At 48.3% G+C, this 25,071-nt stretch overlaps 1 protein-coding gene across 8 annotated transcripts in view; it reads left to right on the top strand.

The window, feature by feature from the left end:
- Nucleotides 1-25,071, top strand: part of RPS6KA2 (ribosomal protein S6 kinase A2) — a 451,644-nt gene that overhangs the window by 215,861 nt on the left and 210,712 nt on the right. Inside the window, exon 1 of one of the 8 annotated variants that reach the window (XM_055269522.2) lies at nucleotides 23,185-23,515. The exons of the other annotated variants lie outside the window; for them this stretch is intronic. Coding sequence (XP_055125497.2) covers nucleotides 23,417-23,515 — 99 coding nt within the window. The 5' untranslated portion in view covers nucleotides 23,185-23,416. Of the gene's footprint in view, nucleotides 1-23,184; nucleotides 23,516-25,071 lie in introns of those variants that run through there. 8 annotated transcript variants of the gene reach the window in all.

Genomic DNA, 25,071 nt, shown 5'->3' with positions numbered 1-25,071 from the left:
CCCCAGTTCCTGGTGCAGATTAAATGCTAGTATTGTTTCAATGTCTATGAATAAGAATGTAGTGATGAAAAGCTTCCTGTGGGAGACCCCAAAATAGAAACCCCACGGGAGGCCTTATCTCATTCTCTCCGCAGTAGAGAGGGGCTCTGGCTCAGCATTTTGTGGTGCAAGTTAATTGTGCTTTTTTTTTTTTTTTGTAATTCCCAACAAAACAAATGAGCCTGGTGCTGAGGGAAGTTTCCTCATGGTATATAAATTTCCAGGTTTTTAAGGAATGAGAGCCTAATGTCACCCCATCTGACATTTCTGAGGCCAATGCTCTTTTAAGGGTAATAAAGATTTGTTTTAATAAGACTAACTCAGAGACTACTTCTCTCTACCCTCCACGATTACCCACTACTTATCGAAATAATGCTGGGCATGCAGTTCTGAAGTTTGTGCTGTCGAGCCCTTTAAACCTCTGGTAATGAAAGTTCGCAGAAAGAGAGCCCTGTAGTCCTGGTAGCAAAACAATCCTGCCAGGTTCTATATGCTTTCCAAGGAAGCCACCGTGGTCTCAGCTTTGACATGCACACAAGCTCACCCGCTTGATGTGGAACGAAAACCCCCCAGGGTCTGGTTTTTCTTCAGCTCACTGGGTCTACAATCCCATCCATTGCATGGTCCTTTACTGAGCACCTCCTGCATGCAAGGCATTGCCCTGGGAGTGGAGGTTGCATGAATGAGTAGGGTATAATTCCTGAAGAATTATTATAGTAATAATTCTTCATTACCCTTAAAAGACCATTGGCCTCAGAAATGTCAGATAGGGTGACATTAGGCTCTCATTCCCTAAAAATCTGGAAATCTATATACCATGAGGAGGATTCCCTCCGCACCATGCTCATTTGTTTTGTTGGGAATTACGATACTTAGCATGGGATTTAACAGGGAGGATAACCCGGGAACAGATTCTAGTTAGAACACAAGTTATAATGCAGTAGTTATAAAGTGCTCAGGGTTTCACAGGAGAAATAAGTTTTATCTTAATGGGAAATGAGGAAATGCATGAACGAAAGTCCTATTTAAGTTTGGACTCGAAAGATGGATAGACGGTCTAAGAAGAAGGAAGAGGGGCGGGCAGGGGCAGGAGCACAGATGGGCGCAGAGGCAGGAACGCGAGGGGCGGATGTGGAAATACTACCTGGTCCTGCTGGGTTTGGTGTGGAGCAGACTCTGCGTGGTGCAAGATGAAGCTTGAGGCTGGTGTGACAAATGAGGCCACTTTTGGAATGGCAGCTTGAATTTATTGAGTCACATTTTGTGTTACAGATGATTGAAGGGCAGAGCAGTGGAGAGGGATAATGGGTTGGTAACATATTGACTAGACTGGAGGAGGGGCAAAGGAAGGGGCCCACTAGTAGGGCTGGCCTGAGGTGCCAGTGGCCTTAGAGAGACAGGAGAATTGGTGAGACGGTGTGAGGTGGATTCTATGGGCCTTGGTGATGGGTGAAATGCATAAGGGGGGTGAGGAGAGACAGAGTGAGATGCTTCCTGTGCCAGGCACCCATGTTTTGAGTCGGATGGTCACAGATAGTCGGTGCCATCCCAAAGTTCAGGACCTCAGGACGAGATGCAGATGCCGGAGTAATCACTGTAATACAGATCGGAGTGAGGCGCAGATGGAGCTGGCTGCAGAGAGTTGGAGACAGGGGATTCCAGCTAGTGAGAGAGGGCGGAGCTGGAAACAGATTAAGAAGTCAGCTGCATGGCAGTGATAGGTCAAAATACTAAAGTGGCGGGTCATTCAGGAATACATGAACTCACTCACACGTTCAATCAGAAACAGTTATTAAATGCCTGTCCCCTTCCCATGCCAGCTGCCTGTTTGTCAGATGAGACATGGCTTCTGCTCTCAAGTAATTCTTGCCCAGTCTCAGGTACAAAGGCAAATTGTGCAGCAGTTGTATATGGTAAGATGGAGGCATGCACAATGTTCTCCAGGCCCTCAGAAAAAGAGCATAAAAATCAGGGAGTGAGGAGACGTGTGTGCATGTATGTGTGTGTGCATGTGTATACATGCATGTGTGTGTGCGTACTGTGTGCATGCGTGTGCATGAACATGTGCGTGTGCATGTGTGAATGTGTGTGTATGTGTGTGCACATGGGTGTGTGTATAAGCATGTGCGTGTGTGCATGTGTGCGTGAGCATGTGTGTATGTGTGTGCATGGGTGTGTGTAACCATGTGCATGTGTGTGCATGTATGTGTATGAGCGTGTGTGCATGTGTGCGTGAGCATGTGTGTGCATGTGTGTATGTGTGTAAGCATGTGCATGTGTGTATGAGCGTGTGCGTGTGCATGTGTGCGTGAGCATGTGTGTGCATGGGTGTAAACATGTGCATGTGTGTGCATGTATGTGTATGAGCGTGTGTGTGCGTGTGTGTATGAGCGTGTGCGTGTGCATGTGTGCGTGAGCATGTGTGTGTAAGCATGTGCATGTGTGTGTATGAGCATGTGCGTGTGTGTGTGCATGTATGTGTGTCCTGTGTGTATAGGAAGCTCCTGGAAAAACTTAAGCAAAGTTTCAAAGAATGAGAGGAAACTGGCTAAATGGTGGGGCTATTTTTCAAATGTGCTACGTTTGGATAATTTAAAATAAGAGCAGTAGTAAAGAGTTCCCGTTAGGGAGCAGTACGGAAAGAGGTGGAACGGGCATGTAGAACCTTTCGTGGTCAGCTGAGAGATGTGAACTTTATCCTTAAAAGTACAGGAAATAATTGACGGTATAGAGTAGGGAAGGGCTTGACCAGACTTGAATTTTTAAAACACATCTGAACAGCGGTGCGGACAGATTGGGGAGGAATCCTGGAGGCCCACACCCCCACTAGCAGAGAACTGCCCTAACGCGGCAAGAAGAGATGAAGCCATGGCCTCGGGCCACTGCAGTCATGGGGATGAGGCAGGCGTGTGGTGATAGAGCGATCAAACGCACGGGATGCAAAGTGTGGATAAGGGGCTGGGCTTGGGAGGGCCGTGAAAGGGGAGAAATCAGGATGATTTGAAGAACTGTGATCATGATGACATCAGTGTCATTTACTGAGCGGCTTAGAGTTAAAAAAAAAAAAAAATAGGAGAACAGTGGGTCAAAAAGATGGTGAACTGGGAGATCGGCATGACTCAGAACGATTTCTGGCACATACTGATATACAGATATTTGTGGAATAATTCTTCCCTGGCAGTGCCTGGAGGACACCCCGGAGGCTTTGGGACCTGTGGCTCTGAACTGGGGTGGGAGGTCTGGAGGGCTGGGCGTCAGCCTGGAGAAAGGACAGAGTGGGAATGCGAGGAGCTGAGGGAGGAGTGGCGGCCGAAGGCACACAGGGGAGTGGCTGGCACAGAGGCCTACACCCACCACGGCCGGAGAAGCAGGAGAACTTGCTGGAGAGGGGAGAGGGGCCTGAGTTAGAATAGAGCAGGAGATGCCTACCTCTGAGATCTCAAAGGAGATTCAAAAGGGGTGAGGACAAAAGGGTTTGCTTGGTAGGAGTCAAGGATCCCAGGAACTGGAGGGAGCTTAGGGGTTCACTTCTTTGGGGTAAGCTCTGGTGTGAGGAGCCCCTGGTAAAACGAAGAAGGTCCCTGAGAGCTGCACCGTGGCCCAGAAGGGCCAGGCTGGGACGCGGGTGACCCCAGGAAGGAGCGTGTCAGGGGCCCCAGCCGAGGCATGAGGCTGGAACAGGTCTTCCTGGCGGGGCACTTGCGCTGCACAGATGCAATGTCATCAATAAAGAAGACTCCAGGCTGACCTCGACTGGCTCCTCCGTGGCCCAGGACTTACCCTGTAAGCTTCAGTGCTGCTGACTGGCTTGTCCAGTCCCAAGCTTGGCTGGTTGTGTTCTTTCTCTTTCAGGGCCTCTTGGAAGGTTTGGCTCTCGGGGCAACGGCCGTGTGGGCGTGTGGGTCCAGGGGGGCTCCCTGCTACCTGGATCTACACTTCCCCCTCCCAGCCACCGCTTCTGTTCTTCACCCAGGATGTCAGAGGCTGGTCCATGTGGAACCGATCAAGAGATTCCACGTGATCTGAGAGACTGAAATAGATGCCCTTTGATCAACTGAGATGGGCACTAAGGTTAAGGAAACCAAGCCGGCCCTGGGTCATGGGTTCAGTGCTTGGGGACCGTGGCAAATTTCCCAATTCCTACAGCAAAATTCCCTAACAATAGGAGCTATCAACTCTGATTTACAACCTGACCACTACAACTCTAATTGCACCGAGGACCGGCCCTAGAAGCAAACGTTTTGTTCTAACGAGCAATTACAGTCCCAGGCCCGCTTTGGCAGCTTTGAGGGGCACGCACAGATTGTCTTTGCATCCTTTAGTTCACCTTCTGACAATCAAGTTTCTCCAGACTTGGCCAAATGTCCATTGGGAGGCAAAATAATCTGTGGTTAAGTTGAAATGTTGACACATGTAAACCATAATTTGAGTTTGCAAAACTATGGCAAAGTTAATGCTACTGTTTAATTCATACCTTTACTTATTTAGAGCTAAAAATGAATTGTTATGTGCCAAGAACTCTGTGTGTACAACATGGACTATGATGAGCTGGGGCCAGGCTTCCTGGAGTGTCCCCCATCTCCAGGTGGATCCAGAGAAGGGGGGCCACATTCCCGTGAGCATGGCAGGGCTGCCACCAGGAGGTCCTGTAACCCAGCCTAGGAACCAGGGCAGACCTCCCAGGAGTGGAGTCTGAGCCAAGGCCTAGGAGAGGAACAGAGGTGAGCAGGTTGAAGAGAGAGGAGGGGAGGTGGAGAGTTTGTGACTGGCAGAAGGAACAGGGTGTACCAGTGCTTAGGGGAAATATATAGAAAGCGGCTAAACAGAAACTCCAGCCCAAGTGTTCCGATCCCATTCTCAGTGTTCTTTTACTTAAACAGGTTCCCCTACTTGATTGGTAATTCAAAAACTAACGTTGTGGCTCTGATTCCAGCTCCATAATTTATCTTATTGGCAGCCTGGTCACCCTTTGCCATTCTTCATATTGAAAGGTAAATACTTGTAGATGCTATTATACATCTTGTTACATTTTCAAGTCTTTATCAAATAGGAAACTTTAATAGCTAGCTTTAAAGGATGCGTAAGTAGTTTCATTCGTTTTCTAGGTCTGCCATAAGACAGCATTACAAACTGGACAGTTTAAAATAATAGGAACTTGTCCTCCCACAGTTTTGGAGACCAGAACTCCAAAATCAGGGGTGGGCAGTGCCTCACTCCCTCTAAAGGCTGTAGGGAAGAATCTGATTCACGCCCCTTTCCAGCTGCTGGTGTTGCCAGCAATCCTTGGTTCCCTAGTTTGGAGATGCCTCGATCCAATCTCTGTTTCCTCCTTCACCAGGCACTCCTCTGTGTGTATGTGTCTCTCCCTATAAGGACACCAGTCATATTGGATTTAGAGCCACCCTAATCCAATTATGACCTCATCTTAACTTGATTTCGTTTGCAAAGACCCTATTTCCAAGTGAGGTCATGTTCACAGGTACCAGGGCTTAGGACTTCAAGGTGTCTTTTTGCAGGATGCAAGTAAACCACAGCACTCATTATGTTAATGCTACATGGACATCACAAACCCCTAGGCTGTAATTTCTCTCTTTATTTTTTAATATGTATGGGCCCTTATTTAAAATACGTGTAAGCCAAAACACATTTGCAATATACTTTCATGCAACTTAAGTCAGATCCTTCCCTGAGAATACCGGGAGGTTTACCTAAAGCAGTTGCTCCTGGAAAATGATGATAGGATTGGAGCCTCAAACTTCCTGAAAAGTCACCAGAATCTCCAGCCAGTTGTTCCCAGAAGGGCATGTAATCACAAGAATAACTGGAAGAAGTGATGTCATGGACTGGGGGAGCAGGCACAGTAAATGGTATGCACATTGATTTGAAGAAATGTGGGCTTTTCCCTGTGTTGAACTTCAGGATGTACCATTGTGAATATAACATCTGTGCCCTACTAGATAATTCCCTTTCTTTTCGTTTTTGAATAGTACATGTTGTATGCTCTTAGCAAACCTAAAAATAGTATTTAGAGCTACTGACTTATTGCCTCAGTTGCCCAAGCTTATGTGCTAATTACTGGCTTAAAAAGAGGAAAAGGGAAGGAGAGGAGAAGAGGGAGAGGGAAACAATTGTCACAAGTTAATTCTCATTCTGCACTTCCATCCTGTGGCACAAAGTGCATGCCAAAAAAGCAGTAGTGGCCATCTGGCTGCCAGTTCAGTGACTGCTTTCACTCCTCTATCCATTCAGCAAATATTTGTTCTAAGTACATCAGCCATCAGTAACAGGCACTGTGTATAGTGGTTTGCCAAGGAGACAAAATTCCTGCCCTCACAGGGTTTATGGTCTAATAAAAGCATTAATTAAATGCTCATACACATACACCTAAGTAAGTATTCCCATCTAAGAAATTCCTAGTATCTTGAGAGCGTCTACCAGGGCACCTGACTAAGTCTGGGGGTCACAGAGAGCATCCTTGAAGGACTGACAGTGGAGGTCAGAACTTTAGGAGGATTCAGTATTAATCTTGGTAAACAAAAGTGAAGGCAGGTACCACATCGTCCAGATGAGAGTAGCAAGATATACAATAGCCCAAAACGTATATTGAGACAAAAACTTTTCTAAATAATAATAGATTTGTCAATTTCTCCTTTTGGTTTTGTCATTTTTTGATTAATACAGTTTGAAGCTATATTATTTGGTGCATGTAAGCTTAGAATTATTGTATCCTCCTGGTGAATTGAAACTTTCATCAATATGTAGTGCTTTGTCTATATCTATGGATGCTTTTTGTATCCTATGTATGACATTAATGTTACTTCTTTTCATTACTTTTTGCATGATGTATCTGTTTCCATTATTTTGTTTGAAACTTTTGATGTATCTTGTTATATATGTTTTTCTATAACTACATTTATTGTAAACCTATTTGGCACTCTTTGTCTTTTAACTAGAGAGTTTAGCTCATTAACATTGACTTTATTTTTTTACATATTTTGATTTATTTCTATTTAGGTTGTATATGGTCTAGGATTTTATTTTGCCTCACCTATAAACTACTAATTAGCCTAATAATAGCTACTGGAAGAGTTGGTGGATATTGGAAGATCAGAGATAAAGGACATTTTAATTCAAGGAACAGAAAATGGCATGAGTATCATATTTGCATAGGACTCCTTTGCCCCCCACATCCTATGGGGGCCTAGATGGACTCTATGTTTACAGTAAAACTGCATCTCAGTTGAGGAAAGCTGAGCTTGGGGAACCTGGTGATTTTTAACAAGAGGTCAGCAACCCTGCTTTTGTCTTGGAGGAAAATGTTACCTCATTTCCCAAGGTTGCTCACTGCAAACGCGACACTGAGCAATGGCCTGGGTTAACAGTGGTCAGTGCCTGACATTCCTCACATACTCAGCAAGAAGGTGCAGTGACACTCAGGGCCCATGGCAGTGGCCATTCCCAACAGTTGGTATTTTTTTACTTATCCTACTTTTTCCAGGTGTCTTTTTTCCTGCTTTCTTACCATCATTTGAAATTTTTTTCTTGTTCTATACTTCGACCTCTATTAGTTTGGCAATGACACACTGGATTTATATTCCTTTAATTGATTGCTTTAGAAACTTTAGCATGTATGCTTACCTTTAGCATGTATGTTTAACCAATCTATGGAATTTTTGTCTAAAGGTAATCAAGCCTCTTTATCTTCAGAAAAATATGAAAACATTAGAAGGTTTTAACTGATCACTATCCTGTATATGCTATTTTTAAATAGCATGTTTAAGACATCATTCCAACTTAAGTCCACAAATTATGCAATACACAAATGATTTACTTTCATGCAGCTTGTGTGTGTCTAGCTTTACACACACAATTTCATTGGAAGTGAATTTTCTTTGATTGTTTACTTGGAAATGTCTTTGTTTTGTCCTTGTTTGTGAAAGATTTTTTTTTTTTTGTAGGACAGAGAATTCAAGGTTAAAGTTATTTTCTCTTAGCACATCACATATATTATTCCACCCTCTCAGCTTCCAATATTGCTGTTGAGATGGTAGCTAGTAGTAATTAACATTCATTCGTAGAAAAGTTGTCTTTTCTTCTGGTTGCTCTGGAGAGATTTTTTTTTTTCTGTTTTTGGTATTTCAAAGATTTAATATGATGTATTTAGGTATCGTTTTCTTTTCATTGAATCCTCCTGGGGATTTGGGGGGTCTTTATAAATATGAAGATTGGTATGTTTTATCTACTCTGGAAAATTCTGCAGTATTGCCTCACCTCTTTGATTAGTGCTTTTCTATTTTTCTTTGTTTCTTCTGTGTCATTCTAATAGTCAGAGGCATGCTGGATTTTTCTCCTCCTATCTTCCATCTTTCTTAACCCCCCTTTCATATTTCCCGTATTTCTGTCTTTCTCTCAATTATCATCAGATCCAACATCTGTTTTACCAACTCTTTCTTGGACTTTGTCCAAACTGCTGTTAATCGATCTATTGAATTTTTTTTTTTTTTTTTTTTGTGATGGAGTCTCACTCTTTTACCCAGGCTGGAGTTCAGTGGTGTGATCTCAGCTCACTGCACCCTCCGCCTCCCAGGTTCAAACAATTCTTCTGCCTCAGTCCTCCGTGTAGCTGGGATTACAGGTGTGCACCACTACACTGGCTGATTTTTGTATTTTTAGTAGAGATGGGGTTTCGCCATGTTGGCCAGGCTGGTCTTGAACTCCTGACCTCAAATGATCCGCCCACCTCGGCCTCCCAAAGTGCTGGGATTATAAGCATGAGCCACCACACCCAGCCAATCTATTGAATTTTTTATTTAAATTGTTATTGTTTCAATTTTAAAGTTTTACTTATTTTTACAAATCTGCATGGTCATTTTATAATCTCTTGTTTTCTTGCAATGCTTCAACCTTCCTTGCTGTTTTTCAAATGTATTGAACACACATATTTTATATTATTTATACAAATTCCTAACCTTTGCTATCTGTACAGGTCTGATTTTGCAATTTGTTGTCTCTGCTGACTCTTGCCCACAGTTTGTATCTGTGATTATTTAGTGATTTATATTTGCGAGCTCATGCCCCTTAGAATTTCCCGTTTAAACTGTGAGACATGTTTAATGCATGTTCTTCCTGATTGTACTTACATTTGCCTCCGCCTGGTCCTCCGTGTGCTACCGATCTGGAATCTCTAAAAACTAAAAGTTTGGATTGGAGTTTTTCACACCACACTAGCAGTGAGGATTTTGCTTCCAAATGGCTGAAGTGTGAGCTGCAGAAATCTGAGAGGGCAGTTTTTATCCCTTGCTCTTTTCCACACTCCCACCTGAACACGCAAGCCTCCTTCTTCACAGTGAGGTTCTTCCAAGGTCACACCGTCGAGTCTGCTCTATGGGAATGCCAACTTGGATCCGACCCCACACCCTGCTTGGCCCCCCACTGAACCTCTGGTCTAGATGGCAGAGACTCACATAAGCCTGCAGGACAGGCACTGCTCAGAACAGTGCCCGCCCTCACAATATCTCCTTGTCCTCATCTTTTGCCTGCATTTTTTCTTCCCTGCTTCATTAGACCAGCAGATTTATAAAATGACCATTTTATAATGACCAAGCAGATTTGTAATGAAGACCAGCCACACTTCGTTAGAAGAGATTTCCCCCTTGTTTTATCTAGCATTCTCATGTGTTCCGGGAAGGCTCTCTCTATATACGTGACCCAGCAGGTTGTCGAGAACTGGAAAAAGCCCAGTGGAGCGGGGAAGGGCGGTGCTGCCTCCCAGCCCCAGCTTCCTCCCAAGCTCCCCTGATGAGGGGAGGGGGAGACGGCACCACAAGGTGCGCTGCTCCCGGGGCTGCCACATGGGCTATTCTCAGCTCCCCCTGTCTGGCTTTTACGTGTTCATCAAGTTCTCATCTCTAGTAGAGGTATTTAGTGCCTGAAATACTATAGGTGTTTATGAAATATTTTTAAACAATGAAAATTTGCTAAAACAAATCTAGCAAAGATTTTATGTTCTCCTTTGTACCCGTGCCAGATCTTGAGAAATTTTTCTATGATGGGGTTTTTTTTCCTTTTTAAGCTACAGAAATCCTTCCTGCTATAGTTGTAACCTGTTTCCTCTTTCCTGCTAACTCCCTTCCTTTTGAATTCCTCTATAATTTATGTATAGGCTTGGAAAAGTCCCTTATTTCTGGGTTAACCTCCTAGAGCCTCAACATCTTCACTGCATAAGGGGGTTCACTGTGTCTGCTTCGTAGATAAATGTGTCACAGAAATAATAACGTAGGCCAAAACTCTTCCTAATCAGCAACCCACTGAAAATAATCCTAGTAACGTCTGTTTACACACACGTATGGAACACTACGGACCCTTGCTTCTCTAAAGTATTCTAACGTTGGTAGGAGAGAGAGGGGAACCCAAAGTTTTAATACAGCACAGTGAGCAAGCTAGAGGAGCCCAAGAGAGACCCCAACAGGGCCTGTGGGGTGGAGTGATCTCGGTGTGGCTTCCTGGAGCAATGCTGGGTCTGGAAGATGCTGGAAGGAGATGTGGCCAGTGGGCAGAGACAGAGCGGGCAGGAAGGACAGCCGTGGCCACTGCGTGAATGATGTCACGGAGACACCACAGTTCATCTTCTTAGGAGTAAGTCAGCGGGGCAGGAGCAGAGACTGCGCCCTGGGGGAAGGAGGAGAGGCAAACGCAACGTGGAAGAAGGCCTGGCCAGGAAGAACAGAGTCTGCGGCTTCCAAGCTTCCAAGCTCTGGAGCTATGCATGCCCTGGGGTAACTGAACCAGATTCGCTTCTAAAAGGATCAGGCTGGTGGCAGGACCACAGGTAGGTTGTAGGGAAAGCCTTTAGCCAGTAATTACTATTTTCTGGCAGGAGCTGAGGAGGGCCCACTCTGTGTTATGGAGGGCAGGGTTGGAAAGAAGGCAAGATGGGGAAAACATGTAGAAGGCACAGTTGACAAATCTCAGTAACTAGAGACGTAGGGAATAAGGAGGTGTCAGGAGGTCACGGTAAGTCTTACCTTCTGGTTTGGGCAGCGGGGCACATGGTCATGCCTTGCATAACACAATACAGTTTAATAGGGGAGTTTTCAGATAAAAATTCTCATATTTGGGAGTCAACTCTCTTCCCAGCCATTTCATTAATTTTCTGTGTGAAACCCTAGGATTTCTACGAATAACTCCGTTGAGCACCTTACAATTTATAAAGCACTTCCACATATTGGTTTAACTGCATGAAATTGCTGTTTTCATAGGTGATGACCTAGTAAGAAAAGGGTTTTTTTTTTCTCTTCTTCCTCCCTCTTCATCTTAGAGTGGGCTTTTTCAACCTCACCATCAACATTTTTAAAAATAGACTTATTTTTTAAGAGCCATTTTAGGTTCACAAACAAACTGAGCAGAAGGAAAAGAGACTACTGACATTTTTGATGGGCACGTCTTGGTAATGAGCCTGTCCTGTACACTGTAGAGTGTTCAGCAGTGCCCGGCCTCAACCCACAAGATGCCGGTAGCCCCACCCAGCTGTGACAATCAAAAATGTCTCTAACACTGCCAGATGTCCCCTGGGACCCATCCTTCACCGCCCCAGAACCACTGTTCCAGAGACTCAGAGAATTTCAGCCAAAGTCAGGTCATAGGATCTGAACAGTGGGTAGAAATTTAATTCAAGATATTTTACTTCCCAGTGTACAGTCCATCACAGGCTCCTGCTTACCGCGGTCGTTTTTAGATCCGTCTTTCGCCTGTCTCCAGCTACATCTAATTTGCTCTTTAATAAATGGTACGGATGCTCAGCTGTATGTAATTCATGTCTTTCCATTTCAAGAGTGACATTGTTCATTTTTTTTATCTGTTTGGTCACTTTGAGTCTCTTGTCTTTAATCGCATTTTCATGTCTTGCTTTTATCTCCTTAAGCTTATCAAATCTGACATTCACTGCTCTCCCCTGGACAGTCCAGTGGCTGGAGCCTGCTCACAGCCGAGTCTGTGGCCGGCTGTCTTGCGGGCTGTGCTCCTGACTTCAGCTCTCTTGTGGATTTTGCGCACAGCGAGTGTGAGCTTGCGCTCCTTGGAGCTGTGTCTGAGGGATTTCTTTGAAGCCTGGTTTAATGCAGATTCCTCTAGAAAGCCTTTGTGATTGTTTCTGCTAGGCACCTAGGGCAACAACAACTCAAGACCACTTTAAATTGTCAGCCGGAGTTGGTGCTGTTGTCTTCACACAGGCGGTGAACCGAGGCCGTGCCCCTGTGCGAAGGCTGGCTGTGGCCACAAACTCACAGAGGATTTCCCACGCTCCCAGCCCCCTGCTTAGCGCCAGTGTTCAACCACGATTCCTCATCCAGGGGGTTCTGGGGTCCTCCCTCAGCCCACTCTGAGGCCAAGTGCAGCACCCTGCTGGACTCCCACTTTGGGGGTTGGCCTCTGTCCTCTGCGGCCCCCACGGCTGTGACACGGGGTCTTATGCTGCAAATCTGGACCCGCTTCTTGGTTCCTGCCTCTGCTTACTCACATCATTGACTTGAACAAACCTGTCTTGAGATTGGGTCAAAACACACATTTCAATGTCCACCAGTGGGACAAACGCCCCCTTCTCCAGTGAGGACTCTGTCACTTTCCACAGCTTTTCCTCCCACTCTTGGATAACAGACAGCCCACACTGACTTTAAGTTCTGAGCGCTTAGTTAGCATTTCAGGTCCTCAGGATGGGTCCCTTTCAGAGACCTGCGCAGGCAGCCTGCAGTCCGAGCTTGCTGGCTCTCCTACTCTCCACCTTGCGTGTCCCCTACCACCCTCTCCCCCCACCTGGCACCTGCTCGTTGTTCCTCTGGGCTTATTGTTCCTCTCGGGGCCAGAGCCAGGAGTGAGGAAGAGGAGGGGAGAGAATGGGCTTCAACTGCTCTCCTCTCTTCCCCAGCCTGACCCTTCTCTCCTGGAGGTTCCTGTTGGCTTCACTCCAGGCAGGGTCTCTGAGGACTTCACATGGCCCCTCCCTGGCCCAGGCCCGGCCTGTAGGAAGCACTCATATGTCCTTGGCCAACAAACCTTGCGCGGACAGGGTCAGCCACCACACAGCCTCTCTGTCCTCCTCGCGTTCCCCTCCAGATGGTCCCAGTGGATGCCAGACCTAAGCCACCTGGTCCTAGCATATCAGCACTCCCCAAGGGGCCCCAAAAAGTCATCCTGCCTGGGCAACAACAACAGAGGCGGCACCTCCCCAGCCCTTTAGGTGGTGGAGAGGAAGGGTGCTCGGCACAGTTGCTGCCAAATTTCCTCCCCTCCATGCTCCCCTCCTTCACTCTCCAGGCCATCCTGTGTTCTCAGAGACCTGGGCAGTGTCAGGCTTTTGGAACAGCCTCTCAGCATTTTTTTTTTTTAATTGGCCTATAGCTATTTGTCCTTGAAATTTTCAAACTTAGTGTATCTCAGGGAGTTGGTAGAAACTTCCCTTTCAAATGATCAATCCTGAAATCCTGTTTGTTCTAAATTTAACCCTGGAGTTCATCACTTCCCTTCGGCCACACCCTGATTCTCCTGGCCTCGTTCCCCAATCTTTTATTCAACAAGGGCAGAAGATATCCATGGAGTGCCTGCTGTGTGCTGGGCTCTGTGTCATAGCAGCCTCTGGGATGTTAAAGTTCCTGTCCTTTAGGGCCTTATATTGTGATTACTAGAGACAAGCATTTAAAAGGTGAAAAGGATGAAGGAGAAGGAGGATGAGGGGGAAGGAGGAGGAGGAAGAGAGGAGGAGGAGAAAAGGAAGAATAGAAGAATCACATATTATCAGAAGTTTTGTAAAGAAAATGAGCATGAGGTGTTTTAGAGAGTAGTGGAGAGAGGCCCTGTCTGAGACAGGCTACCCAGAAAGGCCTCTGCAGGGAGGCACTGATTCAAGCCTGTCTGAGACAGGCTACCCAGAAAGGCCTCTGCAGGGAGGCACTGATTCAAGCCTGTCTGAGATAGGCTATCCAGGAAGGCCTCTGCAGGGAGGCACTGATTCAAGCCTGTCTGAGACAGGCTACCCAGAAAGGCCTCTGCAGGGAGGCACTGATTCAAGCCTGTCTGAGATAGGCTATCCAGGAAGGCCTCTGCAGAGAGGTACTGATTCAAGCTGGAAGCCAAAGTTTGAGAGCGAGCCGGAACAGGGGCCCAGACAGAGGAAGGACCCAGAACCCAAGGCTGGAGGTGGGACAGCCTTGGTGGTTCCAAGAATGAAGGGAAGGCCAGGCTGGTGGAGCCCAGGAGCAGGGTGGGGCAGGGCGGGATGGGCCGTGGGTGGTAAGACCCAGGGTCTTTGTAGCAGAGTCAGTGTAGGCAGAACGAGGAGTTTGGGTTTCATTACACTTTACTGGCAAGAAAGTAAGAAGCCTGGAAGAGTTATAAGCAGAGAAGTGGAGGATTGGATTTGGATTTATGTGGAATGGCCATGGGCAGCCAAGCTAGCAGGTGACCACCCTGGTCTAGAGTGGGGAGGGTGGCTTGTCCTGGAGTGGACGCAGGAGATGAGCAGGGTTAGACTTAAGACACCCTTTACCGGACACACCCAGGTCACCCTCCTGGGGTGGATGCAGCCTTCTCCCCAGGGCGGGGATGGTGGCTTGTCCTGGGGTGAGCGCAGTAGGTGAGCAGGCTCAGAGTTAAACATCCTTCTCCAGACACGCCCAGGTGATGCTCATGGCATCCTCCTGCCAAAGCCTGCCAGGCTCTTCCTCCTCTTCCGGGGTAAACTCCGTGGGGCTCTCTACCATGTGACCTAGCACCCCTCCTCTGCCCTGTCCCCACTCCAACACACCCTCACACAGCAGCCAAATGGACCTCCTCAGGACCATGCTCTCACTGGCCTTTAGCCTGAGTGTGCCTGACGGAACACCCTCGCCTGTCCCTGTGTATCTGGCTGGCACTTGCTCATCATCGCCTGTGAATGTAGCAGTCATCTGCGAGACTAAGGGCTCCTCTGGGTGCTCCCGTAGGGCTTTCTCTCCCCTCTAAAGCCCTTCCTGCCTGGGAGTGAACGCACCCTGGCTTGTCTGTGCTACCCCAGAGACCACAGTGCCCGTCAGGGCAGGAGTCCCTGCTGTGACCAGCCCCTCAGATGCCAGGCTCAGCACAGCCCACAGCAGCAGGCACGGTAGATGCACAGAGGACCCGGGTTGATGAATGACACTGGGCTCCTGCCATGGTTCTTCTCTAAGTCATTCATGCCAAGGTGTATGTGGGAGAGAAGTGATTAATAATTAGTGAGTCACAAACATGAATACAACCAAGTATGCCCCACACGGTCGCTTTCACGTACTACCGTTGGCTCTCTGTTATCACAAGTCTTATTTAAATTATTATAATTTAAAAATTATGGTCTCATTTTCCTCATATTTTAAAAAATTATTCTAGTTAGTTCTTGAATATTAGTTTTTTTCTGTGGGTTTTTAAGGATGTGAGGTATTTATGGTGTGAAACTATACCAAACACTAAAAAAATTTGCAAATGAACCCCGAGTGTGGTGGCTCACACCTGTAACCCCAGCACTTTGGGAGGCTGAGGTGGGCGGATCACTTGAGGTCAGGAATTCGAGACCAGCCTGGTCAACATGGCAAAACCCCATCTCTACTAAAAATACAAAAATTAGCTGGGCAAGGTGGCGCACGCCTGTAGCCCCAGCCACTCAAGAATCTCAGGAGGAGGAGGTTGCAGTGAACCAAGATCACACCACTGCACTCCAGCCTGGGGGACAGAGTGAGATTCTGCCTCACAAAACATTTGCAAATGAAATTCCCTTTTTAGAGTTATGTGTTATTTTCTCATCTCACATAATTTACAAGTGTCTTTGTTTTTCCATGTTTGTGGTCATGTTGGAATAAAACCTGGCGGTTTTGCGAATTGTGGATTTAAAGGGAAGCATCTGAGTGAACTGTGTAAAAGCTCAGCGATTTTGATTTCGATTTCGATTTTTGAGGTGGTAAAATGGAGGGATGAGGAAGGGGGAGGAGCAAGTCAGAGGTGACGCCTGTGGACTCGAGGACTTGTCCTGGAAACGTCCAGCCCCACTTCCTTCCCCTCAGCCCGTGGGTCTCCGACAAGTTCTGCTCCCAGCGTGACTGCCCCCCTCAGCCTCTTGCTCTCCATCACTGTGGCCACTGCGGTTTGCTCTTCATGAGGACACTGTCCTTCCCCACAGGACTGTCACAGGCGCACCTCCCTGAATCTGCTTCCTCTGCTGTGCACCCTGCTGCCAGGAGAACTTTCTCAAATGCAAGTGTGTCCCTGTCGTCCTCGGCTTCACGCTTCAGTGGCCCCTTTGTTAAGCTGAGAACAAACGTCATTCCCTCTACCTGACCCCACGCCCTGAGCCCATGCTCTGGCCACACAGTGTCACTCACCCCAGGGCCTTTGCACAAGATGCTCTTTCTTTCTGCTCTCATCTTCACTTGCCTGGTTTGAAAAACCGTCCCTGTGTCCCTCTAGTCCTTCCTCCCTCTACATGGGCCAGCTGCATGTTTGTCTGCCTTAAAGCGTGGCACGTTCCGCTGACTCATAGTATATTTTTGTATCTGATCATTTGTCACTAGCCTGTGATGATCTTGTGAGAGGGCACAGTGCTGAGTACAGGGGAAGAGATCATGAAATGCATGATACGTGAATAAATTCAAACAAGTAATTCTTCCATCCTATAATTATAACTGTAATTATAATCTCACAGCATTTTCTACCATAATGTTTTACAAATAGTATGACTATTAAATAATCCATAAGTAACTTTTATAAAAGTTTAGATTTAGGAACTGGATGTAAGTCTATGGATTAACCGAGTGAATAATGAGTGCCTTGCTCAGCGCACCAGTTAGGATCCCTTTGGCTGCAAATGACAGAAAACTCAGCTCAATGAGAAGATTTATTTTCCACAGAAATAAGCCTCAAAGAGGTTTGGCTGCAGAATCGGTTAATGCAGTAACTCAACAGTGTTATCAAGGATCCAAAATGTTTCCAGTTTTCTGCTGTGCCATGCTTAGCATGACCTCATCAGCCCAAAGTACCCCACTAGCTCTGAGCACCCCATCCTTACACACTGGCCAGAGGTAGAAGAAGAAACTCACCCCTTTACTCTGCCCCAATTTCCTTTCTTGCTCTGTGGACTTAGGCAATCTCCTCTGAGGTTGTTTTTTGTTTTTGGTGTTTTTGAGATGGGCTCTCACTCTGTGACCCAGGCTGGAGTGCAGTGGCACGATCTCAGCTCACTGCCATCGCTGCCTCCCAGGCTCAAGTGATCCTTCCACTTCAGCCTCCCAAGTAGCTGGGACCACAGGCACGCACCACCACATCCAACTAATTTTTCTATTTTTTAGTAGAGAAAACATGGGTTTTGCCATACTGCCCAGGCTGGCCTTGAACTCCTGGGCTCAAGTGATCTGCCCATCTCAGCCTCCTGAAGTGCTGGGATTGCAGGCATGAGCCCCTGTGCCCGGCCCCGAGGTATTTCATACCCATGTTGAGTCCACGTTGTCCTCTGGCCTCCCCACACCGCTCATTGTGCCTCTGCCTTTCCCCGACCCTGTTCCTGAGTTGCACTGTCTGTCCCTGCTTCCTCCTCCCTCACTAAGCTTCGGCTCCCAGTTTCCTTTTCCTTTGGGTTAAGTTCCTTCTTGGTCTCCTGGTCTTTGTGTCTCCCTTCTGGTCTTTCTCCTCTGTGTTGTTGCTGTTGATTTCTGTATGTCCTTCCTCATTCATTCGTTTTATTTCCTCCAGCTTCGTTGAGGTATAATTGACAAAGAAATTTTTTTTTTTTTTTTTTGAGATGGAGTTTCGCTCTTGTTGCCCAGGCTGGAGTGCAATGGTATGATCCCCACTCACTGCAACTCTGCCTCCCGGGTTCAAGGGATTCTCCTGCCTTAGCCTCCCAAGTAGCTGGGATTATAGGCACGCGCCACCACACCCGACTAATTTTGTATTTTTAGTAGAGGTGGGGTTTCTCCATGTTGGTCAGGCTGGTCTCGAACTCCTGATCTCAGGTGATCCGCTCACCTCAGCCTCCCAAAGTGCTGGGATTATAGGCATGAGCTACCCCATGCAGCCAAAAGTTGCATAATTTAAGGGATACCCCATGGTGTTTGCTGTAGGTATACCTCATGTAAGGATTCCCACAATCAAGCTAATGAACACACCCATCACCTCACATAGCTACCTGCAGGCAACACAGATGGGCCTGAGGACATCATACTACGTGGAATAAGCCAGACATGGGAAGATAAATATCCACGATCTCACTTATCTGTGGAGTCTAAAAACTCCCCAGGGCTGGGGGTGGGGAAGGGCGATGTTGCTCAAAGGGTACAAAGCTTCAGCTATAAGGCGAACAGGTCCTGGAGGTTGAAGGCACCGCATGGCAGCTGGAATTAGTATCCTAGAAATGTGCAGAGTGGAGCACTGTCCCCACCTCCTGTCTGTCTGAATTTGATCTGTCTCATGTGGTGTTTGATTTAGGTCTTTTCAAGGCATTTATACCTTCGCTGATACTGGTGCTGCCCCAAGGTGCCACCCATCTGGGCTCTGTTTGCCACACAGCCTCTCTCTGGTCTGTCTCTTCTCCGCTGTGTCTATGACTGCACTGTGTGTTCGCGCCATCCCTTGGATTCCACTGTCTCAAAGACAAAAAGGACTCACTCAGGCAGGGCCTCCCTTCTTGCCATTTGGGAGTCATGACTCCAGCTGTGCTCCGCTGACACCATGGAAGGCACCAGAGTGCCCCAGGCAGAGGGACGAAAAAAATATGTGTCATCAGGAAAGTTATTTGATCAGCCTCACTGTAGATTCTGGCCCTATGGTTTATAAATGGGTTTCAAAAGAAAATGGTATGAAGGAACATAGTATTTAAAAACCAATAAAATCCAAAGCTGTTCTCACAGTGGGCTGGTGGGGGAGGTGTTGCAGGTGAAGCCCACCTTCTGTGACCTCTGTGCCTTCCTACCCAGGTTGGATGGGGGATGAGGGCTCCAACGGGGAGGGAGGAAGCCAGCCATGATGGTTCCCACAGCTTGAAACCCAATGTGGTTTTTCTTCCTAAATCTAAGCCAGTCAATAAGGGTCAAGTACAACTGGCCTGTGGGTTTCCACCTCCCTCTACCGACTACCCAGAAACCAGGCCCTATGGTTTCAAATGTAAATTCCATTTCCTGGTATTTCACCATTAGAGCTTTATTTCTATCGTTTTGAAGACTTTTACTCATTAAGACTTTCTTATTAAATTTTCAATATGCTCAGAGATTTTAAACTGTTAAACTGAGGGCAAAGGTGTCATTCTGACGTGGCTTGGTTGGTACCCAGATGTGAATGAGACCCGAGACAAGTATCCTGTGGGTGAGGGCCAGGAGCCAGCCAGAGACCAGAGGCAAATTTGATCCCTTCTAACTTTTGCTGAGGGCCCAAGAGGCCCTTCCCTGACAGCTCCAGGCCTCTTGCTGACACCTGCTCTGAACGTGCCCCCACCTGAAATGTCTACTACAGTTTCCCTTCTAGGGTCTCAGGACTTTAAGACCATCTTCTGAGCAAGCACTAATTCCTACATCAAGAAACTTCAAAGTCATAAATACTTCAAGTACACAGGGACCCACAGCCCAGGAAAAGGATTCCTTTCTGTACACTCAGGGACTACACTGAGGGAAGCTTGACTGAACCCATTTGCATCACAGCCACAGGAAGTAGTTCACAGGGGCACACACTGAAGCCCACCTCCCTCCCTCATATTGGCTGGACACTGTCTCTGGAGCACCCAGTAGGATGCCTGTGATGGGCAGAGCCTTCGAATGCTGATACTCTGGAAAAGCACGATTTCCCGCTTTCTCAGATGACCAGCACCAGGTGACCCTGGTAATCCTGGTGAAGTTTTGCATCAGGGAACCTAGTGAATTCAGCTGCCATGGCAAAACTTTAGTCCTAATGAAGACCGAATGTTTCAATTTATTTTAAAGATACATAAAGTCTCACTTGAAGTGCAATTTAGCGTTTTATTGAAAATATATGAGAGTTTTAGAAATAAATGAGAGTTTTAGAAGCTTGAAACTTTCAGCAGCCTGTAGGACTATTCGGAGACGAACAGACATTTGTGGTACTTGACTAATTAGAAGCTCTTGGATGTCACTCTTAAGCCAATCCTGTGGGATGCTCTGAGAATGTGTCATCTTCCCATATGCAGAGAACACACCAGCCTTACCCACAAAGGTACCTGTGTAGCGGGGAGAGATGGGAAACCTTGTCACAGCCCCCTGGCTGTGCCCTGTTATTCCTCAGCCTGGGACTCCCACCTCCTCTTGTCTGTCCAGGAAACTTATTCCCTCATCTTCTTACCCTCAGGGATTCAGAGCAAAGGCCATCTCCTCCTTGACTTCGCCAATTAGAATTGGCTTCTCATTCATCTCTTATACATTTCTTTCACTTCACATAAAAACAGCATCAGCTTTGTCTGTTCACTCACCTTCTCTTCCATAAGACTGTGAACTTCTTGGGATGTTGTAATCATTTTGTGTCACAAATGACCACCACAGTGCCAGATGTTAGTAGGTGCTCGATAATCACTTGTGGAATTGCATTGACCACACATCAGCTAATCTGGTACTCACAGAAGTAGCAGTCACCACGGAATTCAGTCTCAAACTTACTGTGCTTGAATCACAGAAAATGTGAGATACTCAGAGGTCTACCAAGCTCTTTATCTCCCCTTAGCCCTCTCCCATTCCATCGTCTGGGCAAGAGCCTTTATCAAGTTCACTTTCTTTTCTGGTATTTGGTAAGGATAATTTGGATTTAGGTTACAGCGGGTCTTGATATTATACTTACCCTAGATTTAGTGGTTTTGGAGGATTTCATTACATAAGCACATGAAGTAGTGTTCCGTGATCACTAGAGATTTTGGTATACATGTATTTTACCAGGAGAAAAACAAAGGCAAACAGATTTATTGTTCTAGCAATGATTTCCCCCCCTAGTTCAACAGAACAGTTTTGTTACCTTCAAATTTGGCGAACTCATGAATGTCCCATGAAATATTTCCTTTCCAATTTTGTCACATCAGGTCAAAATACTATTGTTGGTACAACACAAGCCTTGACTTAGGCCTGCCTTGGGGCTTTTGTCCTGAACAGGATGCCCATGAGTTGGTATGGTTGGCATTCAGCACTCCTGTCTCCGGCCAGTATTACTGGCTCCCCTTCCCAGGGAAGCGTGGTCGGGTTGGCTCTCCCTCACTCCCGGAGTCTGTGTCCAGTCGGAGGTCCATCTACCGCTTCCCGTGCTGGGTACAGAGTGTCTTTGTGTTTGCCTAGAGCCAGGATGCCCGAGGGCCCCAGCAGGGATACAGGGCACTAAGAGGCTGGTTCTGAGAGCACAGATTACTACCCTCCCAGCAGAACCTTAAAGGAAGCAGGAAACGCAGTTTTCAGGGGCACTTAACTGGCACACCGTCTTGAAAAGAAGCAAAAACGGTGTTTGGTGTCCTTGTGGGGTCCTGCACTTCTGTTTTTAAAGAAAAATCGTCATTATACCTCCTTTAATACATAATATGAAAATCAGTTGCGCTATTTAAATTCACAAAGCACTCCCATATCGGTGATCTTGCATAAGCCTCTTGGTATCCAGTAAGGGAGATGAGGCAGGTTTCACTCGTATTTTCCTCTTAGAGATGAGTCGTGGGAACAACGTGCAAGGGCACCCAAGTTCACCAAGCAAGGAAGGGGCAGCGCCACAGTACTGGTGCTAAACTCCCGGCTTCCACTCCGGAGCAGCACCGCTCAACGCGGGTCTCCAGGAAACCCAGAGAGCCTATCTGACCTCACCTCAGCCCGGATGCAGCATGAGTTTAAAGCTCTTATTTAAGGACATTCTGACCTCTCTACCCACCTCAGCCAAAATAGCCTATCACGAGTATTAACGCAATATCTGACTAGTCCAGCGAGCAAAACAACGCGAGGATTTTGCAGTTCGCACTGCAAAAGAGCAAGCAAGACTTGTCAACTCACCACCGCACTCGTTTCTGGTCTTTGCAGGTGGTGATGGTGCTATGTCAATGGGCTCGGTTTCTCCCTGTTTTTAAACACAAACTCAACACGTGCACAAGAGGAAAACAGAGCAGGCTGCACGGGGTCGTGAGCCCGCATTCTCGGCCCTGCTATAGCCTTTGGTGAGCATTTCTAGGAAAAAAAAAAAAGTGTTTCCCTTTAAGGCGATCCCGAGCGGCGCTGCCGCCAGCAGCGGGTCTGAGGGCCTCGCCCTAGACCCAGGTCACCCCGCCCCGGGTATTCCCAGCGCGGGCCCTGATAAGCCATCTGTGTAGACGTTTCCTAGAGCGGGACCAGCTGCGGAGGGCGGATGCGTCTTTGTTCTGCAGCCGCGGGAGGGAGGCGCCCCGCGGGCTGCCTGAGCCCCAGCCCTCGGGCGCCTTTGTCCGCTCCGGCGGAGGGAAGGCGCCGGCTCCGCGGCGGGCGGCTCTGGGCCGAGCTGCAGGGCCCGCTGGCAGGCGGGGGTGCCTCGCTCGCTGTGCCGCTGGGGTTTTGGCTGCGTTTGCTGATCAACAATTAAAGTTTGGTTCGGCAGAGAAAAACATGATGACAAAGTGTGCACAGGGATGTTTTAAGGAAGGAAAACATAATGACGGCCCAAAGCTGGAATAAAGAGCAGCCGGGCCGAAGTTGCGTGACAGGAACGCCCGCGACTGCGCGGCTCCGGAGCAGCTGCACAGCTTGCCGGAGCCGGGAGCTGTCCCGGGTCGGGGCTCATTAGGCATGCGGCGGCCGCGGGCGCTGATTGGCGGGCAATGCTGTGGGCGGGGCCGTGGGCGGAACCGCGTGGGGGCGGGGCTGCACGGAGCTGGTACTTGTAGGAAGGAGTAGAAAGAGGAGGAGGGATGAGCACCTGGAGCCACAGGGCGACGCTGATGATTGGAGGTATCGGCAGAGGCGGGGCTCTCCTGGGCGGGGCGGTGGGCTCTCATTGGCAGTGCTGGTGGTGGGCGGGAACGGGCGGGGTGGTAAGCACTGATTGGCGGTAGTGGCGGGGCGGGGCGGAGGAGGAGGAGGTGTGCGTGCCGGGGCGCGGAGCGGCGGGCGCTGATTGGAGGTAGTGGTGGTGGGCGTGGTGTAGGCGTGGCGCGTGGCCGGCGCTGGTACTCGCAGGGGAGGCGGAGAAGGAGGCGGAGGGAGCGCCTGGGGCCCCGGCCGCGGTGGCCGGCGCGGCCTGCCCTTTGTGACCGCAGCCCGCGCCCCACGCCCCGCGCCCATGGCCGCCGCGCCGGGCTCCCCGGCCACGCGCGCCCGCCCGCGGACCTGAGCCCCGCGCCTGGGATGCCGGGGATGCGCGTCCCCCGGCCCTGCGGCTGCTCCAGGCTGGGCGCGGGGCGATGGACCTGAGCATGAAGAAGTTCGCCGTGCGCAGGTTCTTCTCCGTGTACCTGCGCAGGAAGTCGCGCTCCAAGAGCTCCAGCCTGAGCCGGCTCGAGGTAATGCGGCCGCCCTCGGGGCGCGCAGGTGCCGGGCACCGAGCGGGCCGTGGCCGCCCGAGCCCGCCTCGCCACCCCTGGGTGGACCCCGAGACCCGTCAGGGAGTTCAAGTTACTGGAAAGCTGGTCCGGTTCCGAAAATCGAACCAAACGGCTCCAAACGTTATCGCTGGGACTCCGTAGTAATTGGGCGGTCCGTGGGTCCTCGCGGGGGCCAACTCCACCCCCACTGCATTTCCAGCTCGTTTCTCCGCCGCTGTCTGCACGGGGTGTGGGGTGGTCCCCTGTGGGCCACAGGGTGTCCCAATGAGGACGGGCTTTCTCTACAGATAGACCACCGCGTGGCGCGGAGCGCTCCGCGGGGGTCCCTCAAAGTCCAGTGTGGAGAAGCCCCCCAGCTCCGCCCTCCGAGGCGCTGATCAGGTGCTGTCAGCCGTGCCTGGCCGGCAGGTTCCACCTTATCTTGTAGCTCATTCGTGCATTTGAAGTCAGTGTAGAATTCACAGAACGGGAAAGAACAGGCAGCAGCACAATCTACTTAGGCGTCTAAAACGGCGCTCAGGAGTAAAGCGCCTGATGCAATATCCTCGCAGCGCCGGGGTTGATACAGATTCGTCCTGAAAACCCAGAGTACTCCCAAAGCCCTGTCCTTTATACCGGTCCCGCATCTTGGCATCTTAGGGTTTCCTTGTGGACGGTTCTCTCGTAGTGTTTTTTATTTCAACCATCAAATCTTATTCTCTTAATCCCAGTGTCCAAATCACATTGTTGAATCTTTAGATGACAAAACAGTGAAACGTATTTAAGTGCAAAAGACATGGTGATGGGGAGACTGAGGCTGGGACCCAAAGATTTCGCCTGACACTGTCCCGCCTTTGCCTCAAGGCTGGCACCTGTGGGGTTTTGGTTGATTTGTTTCAACTGGAACAATCTCAAGTGTTTCATCTTGGTTTTCTTTGTCCCGGCTGCCATGATATTAGACACAGACATGGGTTCTGTAACAATTGAGAGACCTCTAAGCAGAGCTGAGGAATAGACAAAAAAGTAGAAGAGAATTACTTGTTTAAAAAGTTTCTCTTATGGCATCCCTAAATCAGAATTGAAGTACTAGAATTGATCAGTGTGGCCGGTTCCCAAGGGTAAAACACATCGTTTAAACAAAACTGTTAATCCAGTACTGGAGGAGGGCTTGCTTTTAAGTCTAATATTGAGAGAAATTAAGCACAGCTTCAGTGAGACAAATCATTTTCCTGGGACACAGGCACTTAAAAAGTGCCTAGTTGACAAGATCAGAAACTCAGAACAGTATTTATCCGGATACATGTTTTTATTTCCTGTTTCATCTCAATGCCAAGTTTATTAGACAACTCCTTGTTTCCTTCCATTTATTGTCTTTGCCAAGAAGAGGTACACGTGTGAGCAAACTCCAGGCATTGTTTATGAAGAGCAGCACTGGCTCTGGCTGACCAGTGGGAGTTCAGGAATCTGCCTGATTCTGGATACACACACCTCTGGTGTTACAGGGTTCTGCAAGGAGGGCCGGGCTGCAGAAGTGC

This window comes from Symphalangus syndactylus, chromosome 2 (assembly GCF_028878055.3).
Source record: "Symphalangus syndactylus isolate Jambi chromosome 2, NHGRI_mSymSyn1-v2.1_pri, whole genome shotgun sequence".
Taxonomy (NCBI): domain Eukaryota; kingdom Metazoa; phylum Chordata; class Mammalia; order Primates; family Hylobatidae; genus Symphalangus; species Symphalangus syndactylus.
Note: the sequence above shows the minus strand (reverse complement) of the source record. Positions and strands in the feature narration are given on the sequence as shown.